An 11,547-nucleotide genomic window follows, 5' to 3' on the forward strand; every position below is an offset into this window, starting at 1 on the left:
AAAACACAGCAGGACAAATTCAAGTTAGCAGCAGCTCTTTATTGAACAAATGTTAGATCCTGATCGGTGTTTATGAAACAGAATGATCTGCCTACAGAGTGCTGAAGAAGGCAAGGAGGTTGGTGTCTGGGGATGGATGGGCCAGTAGCTTCTGGATCTGCCAATGAAGGTAAACATATATATATATTAGTCACTTTCATTACTTTGATGGGCAGTTTAAGCAGAATTAAATCAATTTTGGCAAATATATAATTGCTTTGAATGCAAACTATCTAATGTTTGCATTTCAATCAACATAATAACACAGTTTGATGACACAGGGAGGCGGCATGGGATCATGGGAATTATTGTCTTCACCACAAGTCAGAGATGGGTAAAGCAGATGATGTCATTCAAATTAAAAAGTCTGTTATATTGAATCAAAATGCACATTGCTATGGATTTAAAGAGAGTTGTAAATGTTTTGGCTAACCTAAGTACACTACATAAAAACATAAATAGCATTAGTCTTGTCGTTTTTAGATAGTTTAAAGCATAAACGTTACATAAAATATCTTCAAAATGAAAATAGTTCGATTTTTGTAGCCCTAGAATAAGCCTTTTATACATACATGTACACAATCATGCACCACCATGGTTCTACTGTACAGTATATCAGCCCAAACAGTAAACAATGAGAGCATGCATGCTGAAGCTTACTACGGAAAAAACAGCTCACTATCTTACATGACTACTGACCTAAGACGTCACTTACTACAAAAGAAAATAGAATAGTAAGCTTGTTGAGGACAACGTCCTTACAGGTATGTCAGGGGCCACCATAGTTCCCTGACATGCTTGGAAAAAGGAGTCCTCATTTTGTTGCAGTCTCACTATTAGATGTCCCTTATTCTTACACACTGGACTTTGAGCATTGTCTATGGACATGTCTAATTTGTTTCCCTCGATATATATAGTCATGCATATATTTATGACACTTCGAAACAAATAAAAGCCATCCATGAGTGCAAAAAAGTGGTCAGCACCTCCTTGAAGTTGGGGTGCTTGGCATCTTGGACTAACTGCAGCATTACCGCCTCTGTGGTGGTGAGGTAAGCCCCGCTCTGCTTCAGTCGCGACAGAGCAAATAAACGGTCTGTCTGGCTGTGGAGGGAGACACAAAAGGTTACAGCCACCCAGTCACAGTTCATTCATTCATTCATCTGCTGTTTATAACAAAGATGAAAAACAGCACAGTAAGTGATGACAAAAACACAGCACTGATACCTTCTGGATGAGACAGCGTCAGCCACAATATGGACCTCTACTCCCCTTTCAATCAAGTCAAAGGTTGTGCACTGAGAAAAAGACAGAGCCGTGTTTCCACTAAAATCAACATTCATTAACTACAACCATGGAAGCTTTTGTTGTACTGTTGCTGTCTTTTATCAACCAGAAGAAGGAAATGGTGTCATTTTCAGCAGCTAATCGTCACAAATATGTGGTCTTACTGCAATACAGGCGTGTGCCTCTATTCCACAAAGAATAGCCTGTTTGGGATTTCCAAGGGCGTGCAGCTCCTTCTCCACCTCCTCGATCATCATGGTGAATGAAGTTTTAGAGTAAGCCTTCAGATCACCTGCTCCCAACTCTGGCACCGTGGGACCCAAACCTTTAGGGTACTGCTCTGTCAAGATTTGAGGGATGCCCAGAACACGACTGGCCTGTGAGCAGGAGGAGAGTAGGCAGATTTAATCCACTCTGTTCAAATAACAAACACTTAATTTGTTTTTACAATTCTCTGATACTACTGTCTAAAGGTTAGTGTCGCCAACCTGGAGCAATCTGGCTGCATTGCCGACAATGTTGGTGAACTGGAAGATGTTGGGTCTGAACTTCTCCTGCATGTCACACAGGAAAAGAACTGCATCCTTAGTGGAAAGTCTGCCAACGCTCGCCACTGCAACAGCAAGGACAGACAAAAGAACATGTGTTAAGAGGATGGTTTAAGGAAAGAATGAAAGACAAAGAACTTCAATCAAGGAGGACATACCACTGAACACCATTATAGCACAGAAGAACACTGAGAAACAAGCACTGACTTTTATACATACAAATGACCTGGCAATAATTTACTTTATTTAGTCAGACAGTTTTATTAAGATTCAGTTAATTACAAGTAAGACCTGAGAACAAAGAACTGTAATATATGACAACGAACAATACAAATGCATAGGAAAATTAAACATTCTCCAGTGGAGATGCAGCCATTATTTACAAAATGGTGGAAGACTGAACAGTGTTGCATTCAGTGTTTACACAGGGAGACAGTAGATTTTCTTCCCTGTAAAACATAATTCTTCCATGGTGCTTGAATCTGTTGTTAACAATGCGACCAGAATACTGTCGCGAACACATGAGAGAGAACAACTGTAACTTCACATGATAAAGGTGACTTACTGCTGTTGCATGAACTGTCCAAATGAGACGAGTAGAAAGTTCACCTGTCAGGTTACAGTACTATGTCCATGTGACGCCTCCTCTGTAATGGGAAACCAGCAGAAATGTGACTTTTTTAGAACAAACTCTAAAGGACAAGATGAAAGCGCATTTAATATTGGACAAAATCCCGACATTATTATATGTATCATGTGCTACCAACATTTGAAAAACGTCTTGAAACATCTTCGACATAGAACAATTCCAAAGTCAAAACAACTAACCTAGCTTGTCGCAAGGAGGACCACGTTCAAGGGCCGTCCCTTCGGACCCATTGACCAATAGGATTGCGTGTCTTTGAGATTGACGCTTCTCTAAACCAATAGCAGGGTTGATTTCTCAGTCAGTCACCTCGGGACCATAAGCTAACCAGAAGTGTTCGCCTGAAGATGTCTGACAGCGCAGAGTCTCCAACGGAACCGCTGAAAGAAGAGTCACGGCCACCGGCAGACGAGCAGGCGAATAATGAAGAGAAGAAAAAGAGTGAGAAAGCGTTAATTATCTACATTAATTACCCGTTTACGGAGACTGTTGCTGGTGTACAAGGAAACAACCTAGGGCTTATGACGTTGGCAACCAGTGGCAGACATACTGGCCAATAGCGTGGCTGTTTGGTTTCATGTCAACCAATCAACTTTCATAGTGTTCACATGTACGACTACCGGTTTTGAGCATAGCTAATGCTAATGCTAATAATGTTTATGAAGGCAATCGCTGTATTTTTTCCTCTTATACACATTGATATGGAAAAACAGCGTCTGTCCTCATTTAACAACAACCTTAGACGTGTTTACAAAGTAAGTGTTGCACCTGAGGAAAATGTGTTTTTGCTACGCTAGTTTAAAACTGCTTCACTGTCAGGTTGCTGAAAATGTTTACATATCACGCTTTGGCCTTTAAGATGAGTTAACTCAAGAACCACTAGAAATATTTATATTTATAAACAATATAAGCATTCAATAAACATAACTCACTGCAGTTTATTTTGAAGCAGACAAGAAAGAGCAGTCATAGCTTCAAATAACACATGTTATTAGACTTATTTAACTGTAATATGTTGTGAATTATCATTTCAGCAGCTCCACTAATCTACTAAATTGTTAAAATCCACAAATCGAAAATAAATATAAAGGCATTAAATACTAATAAAAACCCAGTAAAAAATGTTTTTAAAAAATCTGGTGCAGGGAGTGTCGTGTGTAGTACAGTTCGGAACAGTGAGGAATGTTAATGTTAACATTTTCTCACCCAAGTGCAGTTAAAGAGCCGCACGATGTGAAACGATCTCAGTCTTAACAATAAAGTTATTTATATCCCAGTTGAGAAGTTGTTTTCTAATCACAGTTCAAGCTTCTTTATCCCAGTTCCTCTTGTCCTTTCATTTCCTCAGTTTCATCCCCTTCCATCCTATTTCTGCAAAAAAGTCAGCATCTGTCTGGGTGCTGCGAGGCTAGTGGGAAAAGAAATGTTTTTAAACTATATTTCCTGCAAAATTCACCCTAAATCCCCCTCAAACTTGGGAAGATTGCAAGGCACTTTTTTTGTTTTTTTTATCTTGAACTACCTATTATAAAGGCACATCATTTTGATGTAGTGTTGTGGTCTGCTTGCCCTCATAGTTCTTGTTTCAATTGTGGTACAGACTTTATGATCCAAGGATTTGACAAAGACTTCTCAAGAAAATCCCTCTGTAGTTTAAGTACAGATTTGTGTGAATTTGGATGATGGCAGCAATTTCATTTGGATTTCCTCCTCTATTTTGCAGTTGATGTTCTGTTGAAGGCAGTGGGAGACACTCCTATAATGAAAACAAAGAAGTGGTCAGTAGAAAGGAGCAGGACGGTTCAGGCCCTGGCTCAGTTCATCTCTCGTTTCCTCAAGCTTGATGCCAATGAACAACTGGTAAGATATATGTGTTTGTTTACTGACTTTTGTTGAGAATGAAAAAAATGACTTGAACTGGAAACTGGAACTTCCTTGTATCAACTCTCTCAAGCCTTAATTACATGTAACTGCATCTTGTTTTTTTCTTTCTTTTTTTTAATTTCATGTTGTATTTCTGTTCAGTTCATCTATGTTAACCAGGCTTTTGCGCCGTCACCGGATCAAGAAGTAGGACTCTTATTTGATGTAAGTCGTACATACTTTAATCTTTAAACATGATTGTGAGCTTATTTTCCCTAAAGTGTACTTGAAATGATAGTTGCTGAATCATACGTTAGACACAGTACGTTATGATGATTTATATTCCTCATTATGAAATCCACTGAAAACTTATTCACTGTAGTTTTCAGTGGTTTCACTGGAAGTTAATTCTTTAATACCTTATCAACATTGTATGTAACCTTAAGTATTTTAACTGCAGAGTCAGTCAGTCAGTCAGTCATCATCTACCGCTTTATCCTCTGCCAGAGGGTCGCGGGGGGTGCTGTGCCAATCTCAGCTACATCGGGCGATAGGCGGGGTACACCCTGGACAGTTCGCCAGTCCATCGCAGGGCCACACACATAGAGACAAACAACCATTCACTCTCACACTCACTCCTATGGTCAATTTAGAGTGTCCAATATACCTAATCCCCACATTGCATGTTTTTGGACTGTGGGAGGAAGCCGGAGAACCCGGAGAGAACCCACGCACACACGGGGAGAACATGCAAACTCCATGCAGATAGGCCCTTGTTCCAACCGGGGCTCGAACCCGGGTCTTCTCGCTGCAAGGCGAGAGTGCTAACCACTACATCACCGTGTGGCCCACTGCAGAATCACTCTATGAGAATTTAGTTTGTTGGGCAAATGAAATAAACCATGTTTCCACATAGTCATCCATATTTAAAGAATGAATGAATTGATTCCAGACTAAACTTAAACATATTGATCTTCTACATTTACATTCAAACTATCCAAGAGTGCTCGTCAGACATAAGGTTATTCTCTTTTATAGGATACATACATTAACTACTAATGAATGTGGACCTTGTCAGGCCTTACCTGAGAAGATATATAGAATATGTAACCACAGCATTTGAACTGTGAACTTTACCATGTGGATATAACAAAATATTAGAAAGGACTCCAGCCTTTGGTAGTGAATGATGGGTCATGTGGTGCTTTAACCAGCAGAGGGGGCAATTATTTGTGACAGAAGCAGAAGTCATGGTCCACTGATTAAGGTCCAGAATTCACAGTGGACATTTGATCGTCCCTCTGCTCTCATTAGAGGACACATCTGGTCTAATTAAGTATTCTAGGCATTACTAATTCAGACAGTTCTTATCTGATATTAAGTAATTTTGTAACTCCTGTGACTGTTATTATATGATATTTAATTTGATGTCTTTGTGTCTTTGTCTTTCAGTGTTTTGGCAGTGATGGAAAGCTGGTCCTACATTACTGTAAATCTCAAGCCTGGGGTTAAACGCCTTTTTATATGACAATATTTTCTTACCTTTGCTTCATTTTTTTTTCCTGCCAGCGTTTATGTACATACATATTGTAAATAAATTATTCTAACCGTGTAAACCTCGCCACTTTTATTTTGGCCGTCACATTTGGCACAGTTTATTTGTGGGTACGGGATGTAGCTTTGCACAGAGCAGATGCTGATTAGAGGGAAAGCACGAGCAGAGGTGCTTATATGACGTGCCGGCTCACCGTTTCATCCACTCTCTGTAAAATAATTAGATATGAACTGAAAAACAAAGTTGTAGTGTTGTTAACATAAAAGTTTTGGGCATTACCTCAAAAAGGGGCAGATGTGAGAATGTGAGGGGGCACTACAGTATCACATGGACTTAGAGGGATTACACGATTCAGGATGGGTTTGTGACATAAATTCCCAAGAAAGACAGAAATGACAGTAGAGTGGTGAGGAGACAAACACTGAGTTGCTCCATCAGTCTTTGTTACATCTCCATCCTACCGCTGGCCACGAGGATTAAAGACAAGTGCAGCTGAAGAGGAACGGGTCAGAGATGCTCTTCCTGGAGGAGGAAAACTGGTGACACATACAGAGGGAAAAGATGATGAGGCCAGTGACACGGAGAATCTGTTCAAGATGGAGCAACTAAAATCTAGTACTTAAGGAGCTTTTTGATTAAGGGCTTTTGACCGAGGCAGAGATAACAGAGGATTGAAGGCTCAGAGGACTGCAAGAAGTGCAAGGTTTTTCTTTACCGTGGTAGGTCTTTGACCTGGAGTAGGACAGCGGTATTTGGTAGGTTCTTGTCACTCATTATTTTAATGTAAACAGCTAAAATCAGGCAACTATAAGACTTAAACAACTGCTTTGATCACTCATCTTAAAGGGAATCATTTGCTACAAACGGTTCCCATTTCCATACGTGATGAATGCATAAGACGGTTAGAGATTTCATTGCAGGAGATTTATAAACTTATATAATAAACAGCTTTGACACATTTCACTACTGAATGTTGGTTAAATACCTCCATAATTTGAAAAAACTGTAGATGGAAAAAAACCCTGATAATATAATTGTTTATGTTGGGATTCAGTTCTAGATGAAAAATGACATTTTCATAGTTTCTTGAAAAATATGTGTGAATTGCTTGCTGTTGCTAGAATCTTGTCAGTACTAGTCCACACTTTATTGTAAAATAATGGGTCAATAATAAGTTATCTTTCTGGCTGTGTAACCCAGACTGAAGAATAATGTTTTTATTTAATTTTTACATGACAGATATTGTCCATGTGCTTTTACTGTACCTACAAAAATAAACTAGAAGCAACTCAGTAACTGTCAAGTTGTTGCAGTTAAAACCTGGAGTGTTACAGCATCAGTAATTGTTTTTTACAAGTTGTACACATGTATTTCCCTGTGTTTCCAGGACTGTGGGCTGACAGTGCATGAGTGACTGAGGGATACAACTGACATGGTCAGAGTGCACTTCACACCAAATACACCTCACACAAACAGATTAAAGTAGATTATCAGGGATTAGTTGCAAAAATTTCATTTAGATCGGTGGTTTATCCATAATTTCATCAAAAAAAGTAATCTCTTGCTTTTGCCTCTACCCTCTGTCTTGTCTTCTACTTAGGGTCCAGCCGTGGAGTTGACGATGAGAAGCAGGGTCAGGCCTGAGTGTGAAGCAGGGAGCCAGTAGCCTGAGACACAGGGCAGCACATATTCTTTTATAACACCATAATAACAAGTGTAAAACTAATAAGACCTTGGTCACAATCATGGCTCTTAAAAATTCTAGAAACACTCAAGAAAAGTAAATGGCAGCATTTTGACAATTTGGTTTTTGTCTTTGCTCCATTCGACGGTTACATTTGACTTGTTTAAGGATGTCCTCTACCTCTTCTTCACATACACAGTTTTTAATGATAAGGCGTGGTATTTATAAATGATGTCATGCTTTTTCAGTAGTAGTCCGGCTGGTTAAATATTTACCCACAGAAGGGTCTGCAAGTGTTGAGGTCATTGTAGTCATCGTTAGTGAAATGATAATGGCCACATCATTTGTCCCAGAGATCAATAGCAGGATGTCACATCAAAGCTGTTTGTGCAGCATACTGTTACATCCTCACATCCGTCATGTCTTTCCTACTGTGAACTACTGACTATCTAAATCCTCTGATGCTCATTTTTTATTGTTCCATCTGTCCTCTCCCACGTGTATCAACTTAAGAGCATCTTAGCCTGCTCACCACCCTCCCGCTCTCTTCGTTCCTCGTTGTGACTTCACAGCATCTTTTTGTTTTGTGATCTTCTCTCCGTGCTGTTACATCACATTTATCTGTGCTTTTCCATTTAAAACAAGCCCAAAGCATCTGTCCTTCCTTCCCCCCTTGGCTCAATCCGTGACTATTTACGCTGTCCGTCCTGTTTGTCTTATTTCCACGTGCACTCTCCTCCACCTTCTGCTCTCTCTGCCTCGTTTTCTCTTTTTTCTCCCCCTCCTCTGACTCTCTCTAACCACCCCCCCTGCCTCCCCCCGTCTCTCGCGTGGCCATGCTGGAGCAAATGTCCCGTCGCTCCCGCTCCCTGCTCTCTTTGACCTTGACCACTCTGGCTCTGGCCCTCTCCATCCTGGCTCTCTGCACCTCCTACTGGTGTGAGGGCATCCACAAGGTGGTCAAGCCTCTCTGTCTGTCCCCTGTCAAAATGAAGAACTGTGGTCAGAACAACAGCGAGCCTTACACCACAGGTACTGATGCTGTGTGTCACACTGTCATCTCATCATTATTTATTTTAATAAAACCAAACTAAAATTGAGATTGATATTTTTGCCTTTAGATGCAAATGCATGCACACAAATTCTACACAATAATGTTAGTAAAAACCTTTCTTTATATTGCACTTTTCAATACAAGTTCCGAAGCACTTGGCAATGCAATTGAGAGAAGACAATAAGCAGCAATAAAAATGAATAAAACGATCAGTTTAAACATTATAATCAGTAATAAGCAAATCCAAAATGGTGAGTTTTTAAAAGTTACTTAAAAGATGACAGTATATTTAATTTGCTGATCTCTACCAGGCCAAAACAGGCACGGCCACGTTTAGTTTTAATTATTTGCATTCTCAGCAATACCACAATGTAAAAGTACTGAATTACATTTATAGTAGTTAAGATGAATCAGCATAGAGGACTGAAATCATATGTTTGCAAAGTTACCAGTATGTATGCACCTGTATACTGTACTACAGTAACTGTTGCATAAATGATGTACCATATTTAACCTTGGAATTAAAAGTATTCAATTAAAATGGGAACACTAAATGGAGTTAGTTATGTCCCCACTGAACTTTCCGAACATTAAGCTTTGAGTTGACGTAAAAAGGTAAAGAAGACAAAGCCAAGTTTCTCTAACTGTCACAGAAGAATAAGTGAATACAGCGACTGTGTACTGGATGAAAAGTATTTGTATGATGAGTGGGGAAGATGCCTGGTGACTAATCCCCAAACTCTGTTGCAACATGTTCACAGATGTTAAACAAGTTGTTATTGTCAGTGTTCAGTGTTCACGGACATTCAAAAAGCTTTAGGCAACACAACTGTAATTTAATTTACAGTCAGCTCAACACAACAGCACAGCAATGTGGCGTGAGGTATTTGTATCGTTTATGTATGTCTGAAAATAAGTTACCGTTACCATGAGGTGACATAACAAACACAGATTCAGAGATTCACTTCAGCTACTTTCATTTTTGAATGCTGTCATGTGGCTGATCAGTGGAAGTACTTAGTCATGTAAAACAGATGGAGAATTTCACAATGTTCACTTGTCTGCAGTATTGAATAGTAGTTCATACAATGTATCCATGCATGTACAAAGTGTGCATATTTTCTTACATTTCTATTGCATTTTTGTTCTGTTTTTTGTTTATTTTATCGTTGGTCTTTAAAAATGCTGCTTTAATGGACTTTGACTCTTGAACCTGAGGTCTTTCATTCTTGTCAATTTAGCAGTATTTGACCTAAACTAGACCGAAAAGTAATCTTACTAGATAAGCTAACAAGCTTCTCCCCAAACTGATGATTGTCCTCACCTTTTGATGCTTTTTAATCTCTTTTTGTCCAAATCTCAGTGTGACCATGGATTTAATTATGGCTTAGTATTAATCTGTGGGGTGTGAGGGTGGCTCCTAAAAGTGTATTTATGGATTGAGGAGCTTTACCTGCATCAACAGACATGTTAAATCCACACAGTTTACCAGCTCCTGCTCCATAAAGACATAGACTTCATAGACTGGCATACCTATTTGCACAAACACATCTGCAATTGATGTCAAAGCGGCATGTGGTTGTAAAACACCAAGGCATGTTATGTTTAAGGCCAGGGTGTGATTAGGAGATTGGACTATTTTGTCTCCCGCGCTCATTAGAGTATACTTTTGTCTTGATCTACAGCTTCATCAACACGTTCCTGCATAGGAACTGTGTATCCATCAGTGCCTTGCCCTTTGTTTGCAATAGGAAAACACTCCACAAACCTTTTAAACTCTTTGTGAACTAGAAGTGTAATTATGGTTTGGTGTTTTTGTATCTGCTTGTCTGCACATGCTTGTATCTCTGTGTAATTTTCCTCAGAATGCGTCAGTTGCTAGTGTTGGTATCTCAGAGCAGGAAGATCCCGTTTGTTTTGTGTTTGCAAGTCTGGATAGGTTCATAGAATTTAGTGTGAGTCTGTTTGCTGTATGTCTTAAGAGTTAGAGCTGCAGGTCTTTGGTCATTTGGTCAATGCATTTTGAGTTGCACCTGAGACAATTACTCCTTTATCCATAACTGTTATAAAGAAGTGCAAAATATAAAATGTTCTCCTCAGTGTCATCCTCTCGTGTGGTCACGCAGAGAGTCCCACTCAGAACCCCTTCAACCGCACACTGTCTCCAGCCAGGAGAGATGAACTGGCCAAGATCAGACAGAGGCAAATGGCCAACGCAGTGCACTACATCTGGGAGACGGGCGAGGACAAGTTTGCTTTCAGATACTTCCACACTGGCTTCTGGGAAAGCTGTGAGAAACACAACGATGGTGAGTCCTCACAGCATTCATTTTCTCATACATGAAGAAATCTCATTCTTGTTCACCTGAAGCTGGTTACAGTATTAGTACAGTAACCTTTGAGGGATGTTTATGTCTTTATTAGTGATTTGTAATGGTGAGCCTGGAGCTTGTTATGAACGGAGGACTCTCCTTCACCTCTACCTTTCTCAAGCGTTTTAGGAAACTACGGTGGCCTTCACATAACAAAAAGGATGTCCTTTTTCATCATTTGTGTAGTTCAACCCTCTGCTTCTAACATGAAACACAGGCTCACACACACAACCCTCTGCAAAAATCCAAACTAGTTTTATATTTAAGTGATTATACAGTTATGCAAACATGCTTATGGGCATCACGGTACATTCAATTTCTGCCAACAAACCCTACGAAATGTTAAACCTTTAAGTTTTAGCCAACAGCTATTGTTTCCATCTTAAAAATTATTTTTGTAAATGTTCTTGACAGGAGAGATATGTCGCAGCTTTATAGAGTTAACCCCCGGGGACACACAAGGTGAGCTGTGTATCACTGTATGATATTTTTTCAACTG

General features: G+C 39.6%; 3 protein-coding genes across 4 annotated transcripts in view; 2 read left to right on the forward strand and 1 right to left on the reverse strand.

Moving 5' to 3' along the window:
* Nucleotides 1-18: 18 nt before the first annotated feature.
* isoc2 (isochorismatase domain containing 2) lies at nt 19-2,788 on the reverse strand. Of its 2 annotated transcripts, none has more exons than XM_058648186.1 (7): nt 2,703-2,788; nt 2,440-2,519; nt 1,815-1,939; nt 1,491-1,703; nt 1,267-1,337; nt 1,026-1,143; nt 19-157 (listed from the first exon to the last, which is right to left on the reverse strand). In XM_058648186.1, coding segments are annotated over exons 2-7 (594 nt in total). In that variant the 5' UTR covers nt 2,441-2,519; nt 2,703-2,788; the 3' UTR covers nt 19-91. The 2 variants fall into 2 exon arrangements, with proteins under 2 accessions (XP_058504169.1, XP_058504170.1); XM_058648187.1 differs by lacking the exon at nt 2,703-2,788 and adding an exon at nt 2,642-2,662.
* A 44-nt stretch (nt 2,789-2,832) lies between these two features.
* atg12 (ATG12 autophagy related 12 homolog (S. cerevisiae)) lies at nt 2,833-5,999 on the forward strand. The gene is made up of 4 exons (XM_058648190.1): nt 2,833-2,961; nt 4,244-4,380; nt 4,546-4,608; nt 5,836-5,999. The coding sequence occupies exons 1-4, from the start codon at nt 2,868-2,870 to the stop codon at nt 5,893-5,895; spliced, it is 354 nt and encodes a 117-aa protein (XP_058504173.1). The 5' UTR covers nt 2,833-2,867; the 3' UTR covers nt 5,896-5,999.
* Nucleotides 6,000-6,137: 138 nt separating this feature from the next.
* Nucleotides 6,138-11,547, forward strand: part of si:ch211-149k23.9 (germ cell-specific gene 1-like protein) — a 7,985-nt gene continuing 2,575 nt past the window's right edge. Inside the window, 4 exon segments of the mRNA XM_058648191.1 lie at nt 6,138-7,373; nt 7,539-8,654; nt 10,803-10,985; nt 11,463-11,527. Of these exon segments, the coding sequence (XP_058504174.1) occupies nt 8,459-8,654; nt 10,803-10,985; nt 11,463-11,527 (444 nt within the window). The 5' untranslated portion in view covers nt 6,138-7,373; nt 7,539-8,458.

The sequence above is a fragment of the Solea solea genome, chromosome 13 (genome assembly GCF_958295425.1).
Source record: "Solea solea chromosome 13, fSolSol10.1, whole genome shotgun sequence".
Taxonomy (NCBI): Eukaryota; Metazoa; Chordata; class Actinopteri; order Pleuronectiformes; family Soleidae; genus Solea; species Solea solea.